Consider the following 21626-nt stretch of genomic DNA (forward strand, 5'->3'; position numbering starts at 1 on the left):
GTCCGAGGGTAGGAAGTCATGCACCCAGAGTGTGTTCTTACTGGTGTCAGAATGTGTTCAGCTGGTGTAGGTATCTGAGGGTGTGCTGTCTGAGGGTAGGAAGTCACGCACCCAGAGTGTGTTCTTACTGGTGTCAGAATGTGTTCAGCTGGTGTAGGTATCTGAGGGTGTGCTGTCCGAGGGTAGGAAGTCATGCACCCAGAGTGTGTTCTTACTGGTGTCAGAATGTGTTGAGCTGGTGTAGGTATCTGAGGGTGTGCTGTCCGAGGGCAGGAAGTCATGCACCCAGAGTGTGTTCTTACTGGTGTCAGAATGTGTTGAGCTGGTGTAGGTATCTGAGGGTGTGCTGTCCGAGGGCAGGAAGTCATGCACCCAGAGTGTGTTGGTCTCTACTTTTAAAGGGAACAACAGGCGAGTTAAGGTATATTATCTGGAGATAGGGATAGGATGGGCAGGTTAGGATTTGTTGGGGGGGGGGGGGGGGAGGACAAGAAACAGAAAATAAGATGCAATATTGGTGTTTAGTGGTGATTTCCCAACACTAAAGCTTGCAAGATCAAGTGCAGACAAGTGCAAACAAATGCTGTAGGAAAGCGCCCTCTTTCTTGGCATGGTTACCCCCTTTTCTGCCTGTTGTTAGTGTGATTGACTGTGTCCACTGGGATCCTGCTATCCAGGACCCCAATGGTTATGCTCTCTCCCTTCTAACTTCGTAACTGTACCTTTTTCTTCCCACAATTGGCATACTGGTCCCCCTATATAAGTCCCTAGTATATGGTAACTGAGTACCCAGGGCATTACGGTTCCAGGGGATCCCTATGGGCTGTAGCAGTTATTCTGCCACCCACAGGGAGCCCATTCAAAGGGTTCTGCAGGCCTACCATTCCAGACTGCGTGAACAGGGAGCATGCAACCGTTTTTACTACAGGTCACCGCACAAGGTCACTGTAAGTCACCCCTATGGTAGGCCCTCTCAGCCCAGAGGGCAGGGTGCAGTTACCAGTGTGTGAGGGCACCCTTGCATTAGCAGAGGTGCCCCCACAAACTCCAGATCCATTTTACTGGACTTCGTGACTGCGGGACGCCATTTTATATCTGTATTGAACACAGGCCACTACCTATGTCCAGCTACATAATGGTAACTCCGAACCTGGGCATGTTTGGTATCAACATGTTGGAATCATACCCCAGTACTGTCGCAAGTATTGGAAGTATGATTCCATGCACTCTGGGGGCTCCTTAGAGGACCCCCTGCATTGCTACCACCGGTCTTACAGGGTTTTCCGGGCAGCTCAAGCTGCTGCCACCCCTCAGACAGGTTTCTGCCCTCCGGCTGCTTGATCTGATCAAGCCCAGGAAGGCAGAACAAAGGATTTCCATTGGGAGCGGGAGCGAACACCCTCTCCCTTTGGAAATAGGTGTGACTGGCTTGGGAGGAGTAGCCTCCCCAAGCCACTGGTATGCTTTGAAGGGCACATTTTGTGCCCTCCATCCATAAACCAGTCCACACCGGTTCAGGAACCCCTAGTCCCTGCTCTGGTGCGAAACTTGATAGTAGAACGGGGAGTGACCACTCCCCTGTCCATCACCACCCCAGGGGTGGTGCCTAGAGCTCCTCCGGAGGGACCCTGGGTTGCCATTTTGAATCCAAGGTTGGCAGGGAACTCTGGGAGCATCTGAGTGGCCAGGCAAGGCAGGTGACACCAGAGCCCCCTCCTGATAGGTAGTCACCCAGCTAGGTGACCAATCCCTCTCACAGGGCTATTTAGGGTCTCTCCTTTGAGCGGTTCCTCAGATTCGGCTTGTAAGATTCCAACTTTGGTGGAGGTAAGCCTTTGCCTTCCCACTGCAGGACACTACCCCCGTGGACTGCGTCTCTTGCAGCTGCCAAGGCTAGTTTGCATCTCCTCCAATGGATCTTCAGGCGACGTGTAGCCCCATTCCCCAGCACTCCTTCCTGTGATGCTCAGCCCTCTGCATGCTTCTCCTGCGGCATGGGATCCATTTCTGTAGGGCTGCATGGGCTCCTTCTGCGACCTCTGTGTCGGCGTCCTGTGGTTGCTGCCTCTGCTGCTGTGGACTCTGCAACTACGAGGGTCCCCTGTGACTCCCCCTCCTGGGCCTTGCTGGTCCCAGGCAGCACCACTTTTCCACTAACCGCTAGTTAGGGGTCCCCCATGGGCTGCAGCACGGGAGCATCTGAATGGCCAGGTCAGGCAGGTGACGTCAGAGCCCCCTCCTGATAGGTGGTCACCTGGCGAGGTGACCCACCCCACTTCCAGGGTTATTTAGGGTCTCTCTCTCTTGGGTGGGTCCTCAGATTCGGCTTGTAAGATTCCAGCATTCCAGCAGGACTCCTCTACAACCTCTACTTTGACTTCTGGTCACTGGAACTGCGACTGGACCTTCCAGGAACTGACAATCTGCATCCACAACGAAGACTCTGCTTGCAACATTGTTTCCACTGCTCCTTCCTGCTTCTACAACATTTCCCCGGCTGTGCATCCTCCAAGGATGGCAAATCTTCAGTCTGTATGACAAAGAAGAAGGAATCTTCCTTGGAGTGAAGGAGTCACTCCACTGCATCCGCAGGCACCAACTGCAACAATGACCGGCTGCGTGGATCTCCTCTTATCCTGAGCTTCATGGATCCTGCATCACTGATGGTGGTCTGGAGTGGTCCCCCTTGGTCCTCTCTGGCAGCTTTCCAACTTTGGTGCAGGTAAGCCCTTGCCTTCCCATGCAGGACAGTACCCCTGTGCACAGTGTCTCTTGCAGCTATCAAGGCGTGTTGGCATCTCCTCCAAGGGATCTTCAGGCGCCGTGTAGCCCCTTTCCCCAGCACTCTTCCCTTCTCCTGCGGCGTGGGACCCTTCTTCAGTTGTGCTGTGTGAGCTCCTCTGTGACTCCTGGGTTCTCTTTCTGTGGGTCTCCTGTGAGGCTGCTTTTTCTTCTGCAGATTCTCTGCCTTGCTGAGGGCCCCCTAGGACTGCACCCCAACACCCCCCCACCCGTGGGTTGACTACTCCTGGAGTTTGCTGGTCTCCAGCAGCTCCACATCTCCCTTACCGTGACTCTTGCCTTTGCCAAGGCTTGTTGGTGGCTTTTCCACACCACAGACAGACTGCAATCTTCCATCTGGCATGTGACGTTGACTGCACCCTCCAACAACTCTTCTCTGACTCCAGGGCCGCATTGCTGACCGTCTTCGTCCTACCGTTGACCAACTCCTGCAACCACAGACAGGTGGGTAGTGGCTCCTGCCACCACTGGACTCTTCTACGAATTCTGGCCGTCCCCTTCCTTTTCAGGTCTTCCTCTTCAGGAATCCACAGCTGGTTTATTGCAGTCTTGCCTGGGTGTTGCATTATCCTTATTTTCCTTCCTTTTGGGTGGTTTGGGGAAAATCCAGTTACTTACTCCTTCCTTCCTGGTCGCTGGGGGGGTGTTGTGGTGCTTACCTTTGGGGTTTCCTAGTACCCGCAGCTCCCCTCTATAGATTCCACTTACCTAGGTGGGGGTCCTGCATTCACATCCCATTTCTTTAGTATATGGATTGGGCTACCCCTAGAGTCACTACTGTCTATTACTATGGCACTGTTTTGTATTGCTTTATATGCTTATTTCTGATTACTGGTGTACATATTTGGTGTGGTTACTTACCTCCTGTTGGGGTGTTGCCTGTCTAGTTGGTAATTGTGTCATCAAAATAAAGTACCTTTATTTTTGTAAGACTGAGTGTTTTCTTTCATGTGTGTCAGTGCTGTGTGACTACAGTGGTATTGCATGAGCTTTGCACGTCTCCTAGATAAGCCTTGGCTGCTCATCCACAGCTACCTCTAGACAGCCTGGCTCCTAGACACTGCCTACACTTCACTAAGAGGGGATAACTGGACCTGGTATAAGGTGTAAGTACCTCAGGCACCCACCAAACACCAGGCCATCTTCCTACAACCAGACTACAGCTGTTCACATCAGAACGCAAAGACATACTGCGGAGTGCCCCAAGGATCTTCACTCAGCCTGACGCTTTTCAACATCTACATGCCAAGATCACCAAACAACACAGGCTAAACAATCTCCTACGCCGACAACACCCAACTGATCCTCTCCCTGTCTGAGGATTCTGCTAAGGCCAAGAGAAAATTCCACAACAGGATGAGAGCAGTCGCCGCCTGGATGGAGGCCAGCTGCATCAAACTCCACTCGGACAAGGCAGAGATCCTCATAATCGGCTCCATCCCTTCTGCCTGGAACGGTTCCTGGTGGCCCACCGCTGTGGGAAACGCCCCCACGCACACGGACTATGCACGAAACCTGGGCATCATCGTGGACTCCTCTCTATATATGACCCGCCAAGTCAATGCCGTTTCTTCGTTATGCTTTCACACCATCCGACTCCTGCAAAAGATCTTCAAATGGATTCCCCACAACACGAGGAAGACAGTCACCCACACACTCGTCGCCAGCAATCTGGCAACGCACTCTATGCCGGCATCACCAAGAAACTTCAATCAAGACTACAAAGAGCGCAGAATGCAGCAGCCAGACTCATCCTGGACATCCCCCGACACAGTCGCTTCCATCTCAGAGACCAACACTGGCTCCAGTCAACATACAAACTCCTGATCCACACTAACAGGGCACTGCACAATATACCTCAACCACGCCTCGCCTTCTACGTACCCAACAGACATCTCCATTCCTACCAGCTCGACCCTGCAGTCGTCCCCAAGATCCGGAAGAGCAGAGAAGGAGGAAGATCCTTCTCCTACCTGGCGGCCCGGACATGGAATGCGCTACCTCTCAAGCTCAGGCAGAACACATCACTGAAGCAGACCAAGCAGCACACCGACAAACAGCGCCTTGAGTACCGTATGGGTGATTAGCCACGCTCTACAAATCTCTGATTGATTAATGGATTGTCTGCATTGCCCTTCTTATCATCCTGTGCGTGGCCGTAGTACTAAGCTTGGCATGCACTTGGCTGTGTTTTCCAGAGGATCATCAGCCAGGGTGTGGCCGCACCGCAGGAAACAGATCAGCCTACAGAGGGCCCACCTGTTCTGCGTGGAGCGCAAGCCTTCTGTGAGGATCTCTATCCCTTGCCGCCACCATCAGCAAAATGAGATGTGCATAAGCAGGACCACTGAAGCCACGTTTGCCTTGCGACGAAACAGTAGATGGGGCTGTCAGTAAGCACACCTACTTGCAGAAGATGGAAGGCGTTGGCATGCTAAGACAAACCTGGGCATTTGTCCAGACAGACAGTGTGGACAATGTGACCGTAGTGTGTGGGAATTAAAAACTACTGAACTGTGAGAAGCTGAGCGCAAATATCTTAAGATCGGAGCTCTGCATGTGAGCTGTAATCGCGCTATTGCCCAAATCCATGGGGGAAACACCTATACCACAGGACGGCCACCACAGAGACAGAACAGATGGAGGCACAGCCCTGCCCAACAATACCCAGGACAGTAAATTGTATTGGTCTGGGTTTGAGTGTAGTATTCCTTTCTAGTATGCATTAAAGTACTTTTCTTTCTTAAAAGATAACCGCTGGGTTGGACATTCAGTTACTGCACTGCTGTGTGACTGCCGAGTTCTGAGCTCGAGCACCCCCACACGACCTCCCTGAGAAGCCTGTGGCTACTCACCATCACTACCACTGAGAGCCAAAGGCTTTACAGTTGGCCCAGTTTGCACAGCCGTAGTACGATGGGCCCAAAGACAAAGCAAATGACAAACTCCCACAGTTGAGGTCCAGTGACCCCAGGGGTCGGCGGGATGCATCTCAACTGGCTGTGGTGCTGCAGGGCGATGGGCTGAAGCTGAACGGGCTGCACGGCAATGGGCTGAAGGTGGACTGGATGCAGTGCTGCATGGTGATGGATTGAAGCTGGACTGGATGCAGTGCTGCAAGGGCTGAAGATGGACTGCATGCAGTGCTGCAGGGTGATGGGCTGAATCTGGACTGGATGCAGCGCTGCCAGGGCTGAAGCTAGACTGGAAGCAGTGCTGCAGAGTGATGGGCTGAAGCTGGACTGGATGCAGTGCTGCAACGGCTGAAGCTGGACTGGATGCAATGCTGCAGGGTCATGGGCTGAAGCTGTACTGGCTGCAGTGTTGCAGGGTGATGGGCTGAAGCTGGACTGGATGCTGTGCTGCAGGCTGAAGCTGTACTGGCTGCAGAGTGATGGGCTGAAGCTGGACTGGATGCAGTGTTGCAAGGGCTGAAGCTGGACTGGATGCAATGCTGCAGGGTCATGGGCTGAAGCTGTACTGGCTGCAGTGTTGCAGGGTGATGGGCTGAAGCTGGACTGGATGCTGTGCTGCAGGCTGAAGCTGTACTGGCTGCAGTGCTGCAGAGTGATGGGCTGAAGCTGGACTGGATGCAGTGTTGCAAGAGCTGAAGCTGGAATGGATGTAGTGCTACAAGGTAATAGGCTATAGCTGGACTGGCTGCAGTGCTGCAGGGTGATCGACTAAAGCTGGACTGAATGCTGTGCTGCAAGGGCTGAAGCTGGAATGGATGTAGTGCTACAAGGTAATAGGCTATAGCTGGACTGGATGCAGTGCTGCAGTGTGCTGGACTGAAGCTGGACTGGATGCTGTGCTGCAGGGTGATGGACTGAAGCTGGACTGGATGCTGTGCTGTACAGGCTGAAGCTGGAATGGATGTAGTGCTACGAGGTGATAGGCTGTAGTTGGACTGGCTGCAGTGCTGCAGGGTGATGGACTGAAACTTGACAAGATGCAGTGCTGCAGGGTGATGGACTGAACCTGGACTGGATGCAGTGCTGCAGGGTTATGGGCTGAAGCTGGACTTGCTGCAGCGTAATGGGCTGAAGCTCGACCGACTGCAGTGCTGCAGGGGGACGAGCTGGACGGGCTGCAGTATTGCAGGGTAATGGGCTGAAGCTGGAATGGATGCTGTGCTTCAAGGGCTGAAGCTGGACTGGATGCAGTACTGCAGTGTGATGGGCTGAAGCTGGACTGGATGCAGTGCTGCAAGGTGATTGGATGAAGGTAGGCTAGATGCAGTACTGGAGGGTGATGGGCTGAAGCTGGACTGGATGCAGTGCTGCAAGGTGATGGGATGAAGCTGGGCTGGATGCAGTGCTGCAAGGTGATGGGATAATGCTGGGATGGCTGCAGTGCTGCAAGGGCTGAAGCTGGACTAGCTGCAGTGCTGCAGGGTGATGGGCTGAAGTTGGACTGGACGCAGTACTGCAAGGGCTGAGGCTGGAATGGATGCAGTGCTGCAAGGAGATGGGCTGAAGCTGGACTGGCTGCAATGCTGCAGGCTGAAGCTGGACCGGATGCAGTGAAGCTGGTTAGATGCAGTGCAGGAGGGTGATGGGCTGAAGCTGGACTGGCTGCAGTGCTGTGGGGTGATGGGCTGAAGCTGGACTGGACGCAGTGCTTCAGGGGGAACGGGCTGAAGTTGGACGAGATGCAGCGCTGCAGGTTGATGGGCTTAAACTGGAGTGGATGTAGAGCTGCAAAGGCTGAAGCTGGACTGGATACAGTGCTGTAGGGTGATGGGCTGAAGCTGGACTGGATGCAGTGCTGCACGGTGGTGGGCTGAAGCTGGACTGGATGCAGTGCTGCAGGGTGATGGGCTTAAACTGGACTGGATGTAGTGCGGCAAGGGCTGAAGCTGGACTGGATGCAGTGCTGCAAGGGCTGAAGTTGGACTGGATGGGGTGCTGCAGGATGATGGGTTAAAGCTGGACTGGATGCAGTGCTGCAAGGGCTGAAGCTAGACAGGATGCAGTGCTGCAGAGTGATGGGCTGAAGCTGGACTGGATGCAGTGCTGCAAGGCCTGAAGCTGTAATGGCTGCAGTGCTGCAGGGTGATGGATTGAAGCTGGACTGGATGCAGTGCTGTGGGGTGATGGGCATAAGCTGCAATGGATGCAGTGCTGCAGGGTGATGGCCTGAAACTGGACTGGATGTAGTGCTGCAAGGGCTGAAGCTGGATTGGATGCAGTGCTGCAAGGGCTGAAGCTGGACTGGATGGGGTGCTGCAGGATGATGGGCTAAAGCTGGACTGGATGCAGTGCTGCAAGGGCTGAAGCTAGACAGGATGCAGTGCTGCAGAGTGATGGGCTGAAGCTGGACTGGATGCAGTGCTGCAAGGCCTGAAGCTGTAATGGCTGTAAGGGCTGAAGCTGGACTGGATGGGGTGCTGCAGGATGATGGGCTAAAGCTGGACTGGACACAGTGCTTCAGGGGGAACGGGCTGAAGTTGGACGAGATGCAGTGCTGCAAGGGCTGAAGCTATACAGGATGTAGTGCTGCAGGGTGATGGATTGAAGCTGGACTGGATGCAGTGCTGTGGGGTGATGGGCATAAGCTGGACTGGATGCAGTGCTGCAGGGTGATGGGCTGAAACTGGACCGGATGTAGTGCTGCAAGGGCTGAAGCTGGACTGGATGCAGTGCTGCAAGGGCTGAAGCTGGACTGGATGCAGTGCTGCAGGATGATGGGCTAAAGCTGGACTGGATGCAGTGCTGCAAGGGCTGAAGCTAGACAGGATGCAGTGCTGCAGAGTGATGGGCTGAAGCTGGACTGGATGCAGTGCTGCAAGGCCTGAAGCTGGACTGGGTGCAATGCTGCAGGGTGATGGTCTGAAGATTAAATGGATGCAGTGCTGCAGGGGGGCGGGGCTGAAGCTGTAATGGCTGCAGTGTGATGGATTGAAGCTGGACTGGATGCAGTGCTGTGTGGTGATGGGCATAAGCTGGACTGGATGCAGTGCTGCAGGGTGATGGGCTGAAGCTGGACTGGATGCAGTGTTGCAGGATGATGGGCTTAAACTGGACGTAGTGCTGCAAGGGCTGAAGCTGGACTGGATGCAGTGCTGCAAGGGCTGAAGTTGGGCTGGATGGGGTGCTGCAGGATGATGGGCTAAAGCTGGACTGGATGCAGTGCTGCAAGGGCTGAAGCTAGACAGGATGCAGTGCTGCAGAGTGATGGGCTGAAGCTGGACTGGATGCAGTGCTGCAAGGCCTGAAGCTGTAATGGCTGCAGTGCTGCAGGGTGATGGATTGAAGCTGGACTGGATGTAGTGCTGTGGGGTGATGGGCATAAGCTGGACTGGATGCAGTGCTGCAGGGTGATGGCCTGAAACTGGACTGGATGTAGTGCTGCAAGGGCTGAAGCTGGACTGGATGGGGTGCTGCAGGATGATGGGCTAAAGCTGGACTGGATGCAGTGCTGCAAGGGCTGAAGCTATACAGGATGCAGTGCTGCAGAGTGATGGGCTGGAGCTGGACTGGATGCAGTGCTGCAAGGCCTGAAGCTGTAATGGCTGCAGTGCTATGGATTGAAGCTGGACTGGATGCAGTGCTGTGGGGTGATGGGCATAAGCTGGACTGGATGCAGTGCTGCAGGGTGATGGGCTGAAACTGGACTGGATGTAGTGCTGCAAGGGCTGAAGCTGGACTGGATGGGGTGCTGCAGGATGATGGGCTAAAGCTGGACTGGATGCAGTGCTGCAAGGGCTGAAGCTATAAAGGATGCAGTGCTGCAGAGTGATGGGCTGGAGCTGGACTGGATGCAGTGCTGCAAGGCCTGAAGCTGTAATGGCTGTAAGGGCTGAAGCTGGAATGGATGGGGTGCTGCAGGATGATGGGCTAAAGCTGGACTGGATGCAGTGCTGCAGGGGCTGAAGCTATACAGGATGTAGTGCTGCAGGGTGATGGATTGAAGCTGGACTGGATGCAGTGCTGTGGGGTGATGGGCATAAGCTGGACTGGATGCAGTGCTGCAGGGTGATGGGCTGAAACTGGACTGGATGTAGTGCTGCAAGGGCTGAAGCTGGACTGGATGCAGTGCTGCAAGGGCTGAAGCTGGACTGGATGCAGTGCTGCAGGATGATGGGCTAAAGCTGGACTGGATGCAGTGCTGCAAGGGCTGAAGATAGACAGGATGCAGTGCTGCAAGGCCTGAAGCTGGACTGGGTGCAATGCTGCAGGGTGATGGGCTGAAGATTAAATGGATGCAGTGCTGCAGGGGGGCGGGCTGAAGCTGTAATGGCTGCAGTGTGATGGATTGAAGCTGGACTGGATGCAGTGTTGTGGGGTGATGGGCATAAGCTGGACTGGATGCAGTGCTGCAGGGTGATGGGTTGATGCTGGCCTAGGTGCAGTGATCTGCTCTCTGTGACTTAAGTTGGAAAACTAGGATTTGCTGCACGTCCCACCCTCTGTTTAACGCACAACACTTACCTTAGAACCTTCTGTGCCGAGGAGCAGCACATTTCCCACGTTATCTCCTGTGACCAGGGTGTGACGGCTTGCTGACACGTCTACACTGCAGTACCAAAAGCTGGAGGGATACAATGCGAAACAGTCACTAAGCAGAAAAACTCTTATCCAGCAAAGCAAAGGTGCTTACGAAAATTAAGTAACAGAAACCAACTGACAAGACACATCACAAGGAGACAGCACAGTGGAGTCACCCAGTTAGTAATGTCTCTGCGAGAACTGGAGAGCCAGCAAGAGGCATTGAGACAGCCACAAAAATGAAGCAAATGGGCAGGAAAGGCAGAAAGAGAGCAGGAAAGGAAGTGAGCGAGCTGGAGAGGCAGAGAGCCTACAAAAGGTAGCGAGAAATCAGGAGAGACATCAAGAGAGAAGGAGAGATAGCTATAGAGTGGGAAATGCAGCAAGAGACAGGAAGAGGTATCAAGACAGCACAAGGACAATGGGAGGCAGTGAGAGGGTGAAAGAGCTAGAAAGAAGCTGTAAACGGGCGTGCAACAAGGGTGGAGACCAAGCAAGTGACAGAGAGAGAGAAAAAAAAGAGACAGCAAGAGAGGAGATGCAGTCAGAGAGCCAATAAGTATTAAGAAACAACAGGAGATCCAACTAGAGAGAAGCTGAGGCAGTAAGAGAAGAGGGGAAGGGGGAAGAAAGCATGCCAGAGGGCTGAGCATCCAATAAAAAGGAGCTTGAGATGAGAAAAAGCATTGAGAGAGTCACTCTGGGGATCAAGGAAGCCAAACAGAAGAAGCAAGAGAGCTGGAGAGGCATTCAGACAGCTGGAGAGGTACAGAGAGCCTGCAGGACAGCTGAAGAGAGCATGCAAGAGAGCTGAAGAGAGCACACAAGAGAGCTGAAGAGAGCACGCAAGAGAGCTGAAGAGAGCACGCAAGAGAGCTGAAGAGAGCACGCAAGAGAGCTGAAGAGAGCGCGCAAGAGAGCTGGAGAGAGCGCGCAAGAGAGCTGGAGAGAGCGCGCAAGAGAGCTGGAGAGAGCGCGCAAGAGAGCTGGAGAGAGCGCGCAAGAGAGCTGGAGAGAGCGCGCAAGAGAGCTGGAGAGAGCACGCAAGAGAGCTGGAGAGAGCACGCAAGAGAGCTGGAGAGCGCGCGCAAGAGAGCTGGAGAGCGCGCGCAAGAGAGCTGGAGAGCGCGCGCAAGAGAGCTGAAGAGAGCGCGCAAGAGAGCTGAAGAGAGCGCGCAAGAGAGCTGAAGAGAGCACGCAAGAGAGCTGGAGAGAGCACGCAAGAGAGCTGGAGAGAGCACGCAAGAGAGCTGACAAAAGCCTGCAAGAGGGCTGACAAAAGCCTGCAAGAGGGCTGACAAAAGCCTGCAAGAGGGCTGACAAAAGCCTGCAGGAGAGCTCATAAAAGCCTGCAAGAGGCAGCAAGAGCCAGTAACAAGCACCGAAAGAGAATGAGAATAAGAGGTAGCACATAAGAGACAGTAAGAGGTAGTATTTGAGAGACAGTAGGGTAGCGTGAGAGAAAGCTAGGAAGAGGCAGTGAGAAAGAAACATGGAAAGAGTGAGCAGCAGCCTAAAGTTGATGTGAGCTCGACAAAAAATGAGCGTGGAGGCAGCAGGGGAGTGGGGGAGGCAGCATGAGCGTGGGGGCAGCAGCAAGGGAGCTGAAGGCACAGGAGGAGAGTGGGGGGCAGCATGAACGTGGAGGTAGCTGGGGAGTGGGGGGGCAGCATGAACGTTGGGGCAGCGGGGGAGAGGGGGGCAGCATGAGCGTGGAGGCAGTGGGGAGGCAGCATGAGCGTGGAGGCAGCGGGGGAGTGGGGGGCAGCATGAGCGTGGAGGCAGTGGGGAGTGGGGGGGCAGCATGAGCGTGGAGGCAGCGGGGGGAGGAGGGAGGCAGCACGAGCATGGAGGCAGCGGGGGAAGTGGGGGGGCAGCATGAGCGTGGAGGCAGCGGGGGAGTGGGGGCAGCATGGGTGTGGAGGCAGCGGGGGAGTGGGGGGCAGCACGAGAGTGGGGGTCATGAGCGTGGAGGCAGCGGGGGGGTGGGGGCAGCATGGGTGTGGAGGCAGCGGAGGAGTGGGGGGCAGCATGAGCGTGGAGGCAGCAGGGGAGTGGGGGGCAGCATGAGCGTGGAGGCAGTGGGGGAATATGGGGGAGCAGCATGATCATGGAGGCAGTGGGGGGCAGGGAAAGAGCAAGGGAGACAACAAGAGAGGAAACAGAGAAACGGAAGAGGTGGAAATGAAGTGACACCAGAGGTAAGGAGAAGGCCGCGATAGGAGTGAAAGCAGTGTGGTTGGCAACAAGAGAGCACAAGGCGTGGCTGCTACAAAAAAAGGAAACAGGCAACTTTGAAAGAGAGCAGGCCAGGCAGCGAGGGCACAACTGAGGGGAACAAAGAGCACAGGAGCAGCGTGGGAGTATTGGGCTGGAGCAAGAAAGCAAGGAGTGAGTAAAACAGATGGGGCCGGGAGAGGTGGGGAGAAAAAGAAATCAAGTGAAGCATCAAGAAACAGAGAAGGCAGCAAGAAGGCAGAAGTGATAATGCTGGAGTGGAAGAGAAGAGTGGAGGTGGGGGAGGCAGTGAAGGGGTGAGGGAGGCAACAGAGAGTGGAGAGACAGAAAGAAGTGTCACCAAAGTGGAAGATGCCGTAGAGTAGTGGCATCGCAGGGGAGGGGTGGAAGAGGTCCCGGGGGCTGAAGACAAAACATCAGAGTTGGGGGAGGAGGCAGTGACCGAGGTAGAAAGCAGTGAGTGAGCGGGACGGGGAATCACAGCTACAGCAAAAGGTGGAATGAGAGCTGAAAAGGCAACATGCTAGCTGAAGAGCCAGTGAAAATGGCAGCGTAAGCACAGGAGAAGCAGCAAGGGTGCAGCAGAAGAAGCTGGGAAGGGTGGGTTGAGTGTGAGAAATGCAGTGCAAGGGCTGGAGAGGCAGCAGGAGAACAGAGGAGGCAGGCTGAGAGATGGAGAGGCAGCGAGAGAGCTGCCTACCTGTTTGAGAGCAGAGGAGGCAGCCTGAGAGCTGGAGAGGCAGCAAGAGAGCTGGCAACCTGAGAGCTGGGGAGGCAGCAAGAGAGCTGGCTACCTGTTTGAGAGCAGAGGAGGCAGGCTGAGATATGGAGAGGCAGCAAGAGAACTGCCTACCTGTTTGAGAGCAGAGGAGGCAGCCGGAGAGCTGGAGAGGCAGCGAGAGAGCTGCCTACCTGTTTGAGAGCAGAGGAGGCAGGCTGTGAGATGGAGAGGCAGCGAGAGAGCTGCCTACCTGTTTGAGAGCAGAGGAGGCAGCCTGAGAGCTGAAGAGGCAGCAAGAGAGCTGCCTACCTGTCTGAGAGCAGAGGAGGCAGCCTGAGAGATGGAGAGGCAGCAAGAGAGCTGGCAGCCTGAGAGCTGGAGAGGCAGCAAGAGAGCTGGCTACCTGTCTTTGAGCAGAGGAGGCAGCCTGAGAGATGGAGAGGCAGCAAGAGAGCTGGCAGCCTGAGAGCTGGAGAGGCAGCAAGAGAGCTGGCTTCCTGTCGGAGAGCAGAGGAGGCAGTCTGAGAGATGGGAAGACAGCAAGAGAGCTGCCTACCTGTTTGAGAGCAAAGAAGGGCAGGCTGAGAGATGGAGAGGCAGCAAGAGAGCTGCCTACCTGTTTGAGAGCAAAGAAGGGCAGGCTGAGAGCTGGAGAGGCAGAAAGAGAGCTGGCTACCTGTTTGAGAGCAGAGGAGGGAGCCTGAGAGCTGGAGAGGCAGCAAGAGAGCTGCCTACCTGTTTGAGAGCAGAGGAGGAAGCCTGAGAGCTGGAGAGGCAGCAAGAGAGCTGGCAGCCTGAGAGCTGGAGAGGCAGCAAGAGAGCTGCCTACCTGTTTGAGAGCAGAGGAGGCAGCCTGAGAGCTGGAGCGGCAGCAGGGGAGCTGCCTACCTGTTTGAGAGTAGAGGAGGCAGCCTGAGAGATGGAGAGGCAGCAAGAGAGCTGGCAGCCTGAGAGCTGGATAGGCAGCAAGAGAGCTGGCTACCTGTTTGAGAGCAGAGGAGGCAGCCTGAGAGCTGGAGAGGCAGCAAGAGAGCTGCCTACCTGTTTGAGAGCAGAGGAGGCAGCCTGAGAGCTGGAGAGGCAGCAGGAGAGCTGCCTACCCGTTTGAGGGCAGAGAAGGCAGTCTGCGAGCTGGAGAGGCAGCAAGAGAGCTGCCTACCTGTTTGAGAGCAGAGGAGGCAGCCTGAGAGATGCAGAGGCAGTGAGACAGTTGGGTAAGTAGCATAAGAGCTAGAGGAGTTGTGACTGAGACAACATCACAGCTGGAGAGGTAGCAAGGCCACTCAGGAGCTCGTAGAAGGGACACCGGAGGGAAGAAAAGGCAGCAAGAGAGCAGAAGAAGCAATCAGAGTGTACGGGAGGTGTCAAAAAAGTTAGAGAGCATGTAAAAGACACTGCATAAGAGACAGCAAAGCAGTGATGAAGCAGGACAGAAGGTTGGGGGAGGCGGTTTGAGTGGGAGATGTGGTGAGGTGGACAGATCAGCAACAAGAAGGCAGGAGATCAAGTGAGGGAGCACGAAAGGCATCGAGAGAGAGAGAGAGAGATGAAGAAAAACAGCAGGAGAAAGACTGAACAAGAGGCAGCTACAGCTTTGAAGCAGGAGAGTCATTCAAGAGAGATAGTCATGCAGTGTGGGAAAGGTACAGACAACTTGGTAGCAAAATTAGAAATGTAATGGGAGAGCAGGAACAGCAGTGGAGAATTCTTGGAGGCCTCACGAGAGTGAGAGAAGCTGTGGGACTGTGGGGGAGGCAGCAACACAGCAGCAAAGGTAGAGACAGAGAGGCAGCGAGCTCGAGGAAGGCAGTGAGAGCAAGGAAACAAATGCAAGAACAGAGGGATAGACAAGCAAGAGTAGAAGCGACACAACCTGGTCACCCAGGCCCTTTGATATGCAAGGAGGCAACACGTCTGTGTGTGCTACACCCTCTGTTTAATGACCCTTGTGGATCTCCAGTGCAGTCTCTTCTCTGTCTAGAATGCTTTCTGAGCAACACATACCACAAGGACACCTGCTCGTGGGTGATACTGATATTACAACACGGCCCACCAATGAAGCTGGCAGCACACCAGACCATCCTCACCAAACGTCGTGGTGATCATGACCACAGGCCGGGGTACGTGAAATAATCTGCTGTTGCGAACTGCTGCTGAGGTCCTGAAGACTAAGGGTGCCATCCCCGGAAGCGGTGAAAAGCTTCGCCGAGTGATGCGGGCTGAACTTCATCCCACCGATGAAATCTCCTGCCCCTTTCTGAAAAACATGGAAGGGGTTTATGGGCCAAGCAAGCGATGGTTATGTTCCTGCCTTGGTGCCAGATGTTATGCATGACATGCCTTAAAGAAAACTAAACATGAGGACCCTACGGGTGCAGTGCATCCAAAGGGTTTCTTGCAATTGGCAGGCAAGTCAACTATGCCTGGGCCCACAGATAATTAGGAAGAGGAGAAGTGGGCGGGCAAGCCATCCAAGACATTCATATGCAGAACATAGCTAAACTACTGCACAGAACTGGAAAATTACCAACCTGCCTGCACGTGGTCCACTGCCTGACCAGGAAATAGTCCAAAGGGGACTAGGACGTCTTCCTCAAAATAAATGTCTACATCGCTAGCGCAGTGTAATGACATGCAGGCCTCCAAAAGGGGCTTCAGAAATAGGACCACATAGTCTCTGGCCCTAAAAGACCTTCACTGGCGGCATCGCCAGGTCTGCGTCATCTTAGGTAGTAACACCACTCATCCTTGTCTAGCCACGCAACTCGCGTCTCTAGAGGGCCAACACATCACAGCAAGCCACAGCACCTACTGCTGCAATAAAAAAAACTGAGAACAAGAAGACGAAGAAACTGGCCATCTTAAGTTATTTACCATGGCTGACGAACACCCAAACGTGCTTGCTCTTTTGGGTAAGGTAAGAGCGGAATCTCAATCTGCTCCTGCCAACCGAATACCACCAGAAGACAACCTCCTCTTTGGTACAGGGGCATAAATTGACTCTTTCCATTTACGCACCACTTTCTGTTCCTTACAGACTCATTTTCTGATACTCGGTCCCAATACACACATGTATGGATATAAAACGTGCGCCGAATGTGCTATCACTCGTAATTCACATCCATTGCTGTTACCAGGACTTTCATGTATAGAAAGCAAAACTTTTCAAAGTTTGCTAACCAAGTTTGTATCTATTTTCTAAATGCATCTCTTGACACCTTCAGCCCTGATAATCAATGCTTTGCAGTGCGAGAAGCACGCGAGTGGTGATAATGACTGTCGGGTCAGAGTAGAAGCCTGTGTGCACTTATTCTAGGTGGTAAGGGGGACATGAGCGCTGTGCTGGATCTCAGGGAAATGACTTCTTGGTCTGGGAGCCTCAAGATGGAGCCTAGAACACAATGGAAGGAAGGAAAATGGCTCACCATGATCCCAGAGTGACACTACGCTGCTCCATTTGTAAAACGGAAGGCTAGAAGACGAACGGGCGAAGACTGCAGTCTCTTCCAACTGCTGCTCATGAAGAGGAGTTGGTCAGGCCTGGTTGTTCTCCTTTATGGAGCCCCTGCACCAGAGGGTTCACTGACGACACTGTCACGGGTAAGTGTTTTAACCCAGGGCATACTTTCAACTACAGGTAAACAGAGGATCATATACATAACACCTGCGTAAGTGACCACCCCAGCAGATGTACAACTGAGGTACGTATGCACGGCTGTCGTTGGTGTGTGTGTGAGACCTGCAGGTAATAAGTTCAAATACCTGTCTTTCTGCCTGTAAGTAGCTTTAAAGTGGGTAATAGTAACATCTGTTACTCATAGTGCTACGAAATAGCATAAACAGTGATCCATGAAAACCAAGACATTGCTACCGCCGTTGGGGTCTGCTGTGAAGTTTGCACTAGTTTATAAACAGTAATTCAGTGTACGACTATCCATATTTACACAATGCCAGGGCTACATTTGTACCACCACATCCTGGTCCATGTTAAAAGGTTGATTGAGTTGGCTTACGACAGAGTTACTAACTCTCCCTTCGCAGGACACTTGCCATGAGGAAGTATATTCTAAGAGAACCTGAAACTGAAGGACAGAACATAACAGAGGCCCGTTCAAGATGAACGACTTACTCGTTGGTGCTAAACTCAGCCCTCGGTAGGTGGAAGATCTCATAAGGTGGAAAGAGCACCCCTCAGGCTCCATGAAAAATGGTGAGCTGCACAACACTCATACCTTAGACTATGAGGACCGCAGTTGTATACCTTGCACATAGCGCCATGACTCAAAAAGCATTCCAGACAGAAACCAGATTCTGCATTTAGTAACAAATATCTGCATATCACTGGGCTTTACATCACACACTGTGTCTGCTCCAGAATAGGGACAGAGAAAGTTTGGGATATTGGAGATTATGAGCATCCGGCAATGGGCTAAGAGGTTTAGCGGACTGGGGATAGTAAGCACCCGGGGATGGCTAGGAGGTTTGGGGTATCAGGAATAGCAAGGACCCAGGAATAGGCTAAGAGGTTTGGCATATTCAGGATAGTGAGCACCCCGGGTTGGGCTAAGAGGTAATAGGTATCTGAGATGGGCTAAGAGGTTTGGGGGAGGGAAAAAAAAATAAAAAATAAAAATAAAAAAAAATCGGGGATTGCGAGCACCCTGGGATGGCTGAGGTTTGGGGTATCGGGGATAGTGAGCACCCCGCGTTGGGCTAGGAGGTTTTGGGGGGGGGGGGGGAGAAATCGGGGATTGCGAGCACCCGGGGATGGCTGCGGTTTGGGGTGAAGGGGACGACAAGCATCCGGGGCAGGGCTAAGAGGCTTGGGGTGTTGGGGAAAATGAGCACACTGTGATGGGCTCAGAGGTTTGGGGATCAGGAACAGAGAGTACCCATAGATGCGCTAAGCGTGCGTCTGAGGTAGCAGAGTCCTAAAATAGGAACACCTGGGGCAGAGCCAGCAGTAGGGTTCCGATTGGCAATCCACCGAAGTGGGCACTCAGGGCAGGGCGAAAAGTGGGTGTGGAATGACGAGGGTGCAACTAGGTGTGTATCTGAATTCTGGTCGCGTTCACATGTAAGGCGATGCCACTTTTGCGTATCCCAGTGCCCAGTTTTCTATGATCTGTGGCCTCAAGTTAAATTGTCCTGACCATGTGGTGACAGTGCCGTCTCTCCTTGCTTCATCACCCTAGGATGCCTCCTCCATCCCAAAGAACAAGAGAAACCATGCTCCCCTGAGCACTTCTGCCCCAACTCGAGGAGGTGATCCGCCGCTTACTCCCAGGTGTCTGTGCTGGTGAACACACGAAGAACTTTCCCAGTAAAATCTTGCAGCATGGTGGTCCCGGAGACGGATGAGGTGTACAGCTGGTTGGGATTGAAAGGATTAAATCTCATCCTTGTGATGGCCCCTCCAGCGCCCATCTACGACAAAAAGGAGGCAGTGAGAAAGAGGCATTGCATAGAGACTCCTGCAAGCAGGGCTGGTTCCACTCATCCCTACTCGAGAGCAAGGCAACTCTACTCTTTCGTTCACTCCTGTGGTGGACGTCCTTGTAAAGAATACTAACCACCTGCTCCAGTCTCCTGAGTCTGCGCTACAAGACCATCTGTGGTGGGCGAATACTTTACAAACTCAAAGACCATCTACCCACAGGTCCAAAGACCTCCATCACAATGCAGAGACAAGCAATCTCAACTGGACTACAAGCACCTTCACCTATTGAGCAAACCAGAAGGCAGCAGCCTGTCTGGCGGACATCAGGACGGTGGAAAGATCACAGTGAGAACGGTAAGCTCATAATTTCACCTCTTTGGGAATAGGACTGAGGCTACACTTTACATGGAAATGGAGAAAAGTAACTTTGAGACATTTATTGTTTTTCAGTCCACAGTGACTGCAACAAAATGTGTTTTATACACTAATTACTTCTTTTTCAAATGCGTTTAAATGTGAAAGGGCCAAATCTAAAAATAAAGAGTTGGATGGGGGCAGGAGAAGGAGATATCAGTGAAGCATTTTGACAAACTGAGTTACAATGTCAAACTGACTCAGCTGACTGAACCACTGCTCTAAACACTGCCTTAACTCAGCGCACAACATTTCAAGGGGCCACGAGTATGTCAACATCACAATACAGAGCATGCACAGTGAAAACACATGTTCTAACCAAAGGGCAATGTCATGTGTATTTGTTTATTTAACAGCCAGCAGGCTTGGAAACCAAAACACACACAGAAAGGTAAACCTCAATTAGTTCTTAATGGCTGCCTTTGTGTAAAAGTAAACATGTATGAAGAACAAACATTATCAAAGTGCTCCACTAATAAAGATTTCACTGTTCAGCTGACCCAGACCTTCAGTCCAATCCCTGGCCTCTCAGTATAATGATTCACAGCAACAGATTCACTCAAGTAGTTTCTCCTGATCAACTCCATTTTAAAATACATTTACTACAAGTAGTCTTATCTTGGGTAGGTCCTGTCTACACAAGATATTTTCTAATTTCAGTCTTTTTTTACTGAAATTCACATTTCTGCATTTCTTCTGCATATTACCAAAATAGGGGCCCTGCCACACCCTTGTCAGTTAGTGGGGACCCATGGAAAGGGTCCAAACATCAAAATACACTGGTTGGCAGGTGCTAATGGCAGGACCCTGGCCTTAACAGACACTGGTTGGCTGAACCAGTGGTGGAGTCCTGACCCCTTCATGCAATGACAGGCTGGGGACAGTGACTGGGCCATGAACTTTACATACGTCCATTGGCGGGGACCAGTGGCAGAACTCACACATCTATATACCCTGCTTTGCTGAACTAATAGTGGTGCCCTGAACTTTATATGGAATGACTGGCATAGAACAGTGATAGAGCCATGAACTTTACATACATTGGATGACCAATGAAGAGCCCAGACCTCTACATACAGAGGATGGTCCTGGTTCCTGGCAGAACTATACTCTCTCATGAACTAGTAGAAAGCGGTCTTGGGCCGACCTAGACCTCAACACATGTTGGTTATCAGGAAGCCCTTCGGAAAGATCCACCTTCGTTGTCTCACCAGTATTTCTCGCAGAGCCTACACCTGAATAGACTTGTGTACAGCCGGAATGCCAGAAACATTGATTGCAAAGAACCCTTTGTGAGCATGAGCTCTGTATGCACTGAGACAGTGACCCGGGAACCCCTGTGACCTCTACACACTTTGGGCCCAGGGGCAAACTTTACATGTATTATTGCTTTCCCTGTAGCTTAAAGGCGAAGGCAAAGGAAGGCGCTTGAAAGGTGACACATTCATTTCCAAAGACCCAGGGCCGGTGCCCGGACACTTAATTCATCATCTGACAAGCGCCCAGGGCAGAAGGACCTGAGGTCTGCGGACAGAGACCCAGCTATCTTCAGCCTGTGAACACCAGTTGGGTAACGAAGTCTGATAGACTTCAACTTAATATTCCACACCCTACAGCAGACTTAGCACGGAGGCCAGGCTCTTACAGTTTTAAGATGGGAAACAAGCCCTGGCGAGGTTCTTGTTGTAACACACGCAATGCAGGAATCAAATGTAGATTTGTTATTACGATTCACATTGGGATGTAACGCTTTGCAAATATATAAATATATTGATTGGCCTGAGTTTTAGGGTAGAGCACACACTTTTTTGTACACATCCCGACTGAGGACAGCTGCTGTCTTCAGGTCTACGGGAGGGGTAGGGAAGGACTGAGATACAGCTTTGTACAGTTTTCTTCTCTACATACAGTATGACTCCAGACATAAGCTGGACACTTTCATACACTGGATGACAGGGAACCGAGTGGGGGTGCCAACTTGTATACACACGTTCAGAAACACAGTAGAGTCCACACCTCAGGAGGATCTGGCGAGGGGGCGGTGGTGGGGGGAGGCAGAAAACAGGCCCTTGCTAGGCTCAAGTCAATGTCCATCTGAGCACAGGCACAGCCGGCGTGATTACAGGCGGCATGCACCAGGAGTGGGCGGAGGGCTGCACCTCTCACAGATCAAATGGCTTTAAATGGGGTTTAAACAGCAGTCTCTGAACTGTGAGAGGCCAGATGTGTAACAGTCTCCTCTGAGACCTCTCGCAAGTTACCCTCCTTTCCCTTAAGAAGATCCCGATGCTTGCCACCCACACACCATGCCATTCCCAAGGACCCCCCCTCCCCATCATCCTACCCAAGCACGCAGTTGGCTCTCAGTTCAGAACAGAAAGACTTTAAACGTTCTCGTTCTACTCTTTAGATGGAAACAGCATTGGTTTCGCATGACGTGCCCACTCACATACATATCCCTGTAAGTGACAGCTCCACTCAATGGCCTAACGCAGTCTATAGGGCCCCTTGTCCGTTC

The 21626-nt window shown here is 52.7% G+C and overlaps 1 protein-coding gene across 11 annotated transcripts in view; it reads right to left on the bottom strand.

Annotated features, from left to right (window-relative positions):
- The window catches only part of DDB2 (damage specific DNA binding protein 2), an 80274-nt gene that overhangs the window by 32601 nt on the left and 26047 nt on the right, over positions 1–21626 (bottom strand). For 6 of the 11 annotated variants that reach the window (XM_069221659.1, XM_069221656.1, XM_069221661.1 and 3 more), the window contains 2 exons: positions 15342–15511; positions 10239–10338 (listed from right to left, as the gene is read on the bottom strand). In XM_069221659.1, the coding sequence (XP_069077760.1) occupies positions 10239–10338; positions 15342–15511 (270 nt within the window). Of the gene's footprint in view, positions 1–10238; positions 10339–15341; positions 15512–18535; positions 18682–21626 lie in introns of all 11 variants that reach the window. The other 5 variants (XM_069221665.1, XM_069221663.1, XM_069221667.1 and 2 more) reach the window with 1 other exon arrangement.

This window comes from Pleurodeles waltl, chromosome 3_1 (genome assembly GCF_031143425.1).
Source record: "Pleurodeles waltl isolate 20211129_DDA chromosome 3_1, aPleWal1.hap1.20221129, whole genome shotgun sequence".
NCBI classification, from domain to species: Eukaryota; Metazoa; Chordata; class Amphibia; order Caudata; family Salamandridae; genus Pleurodeles; species Pleurodeles waltl.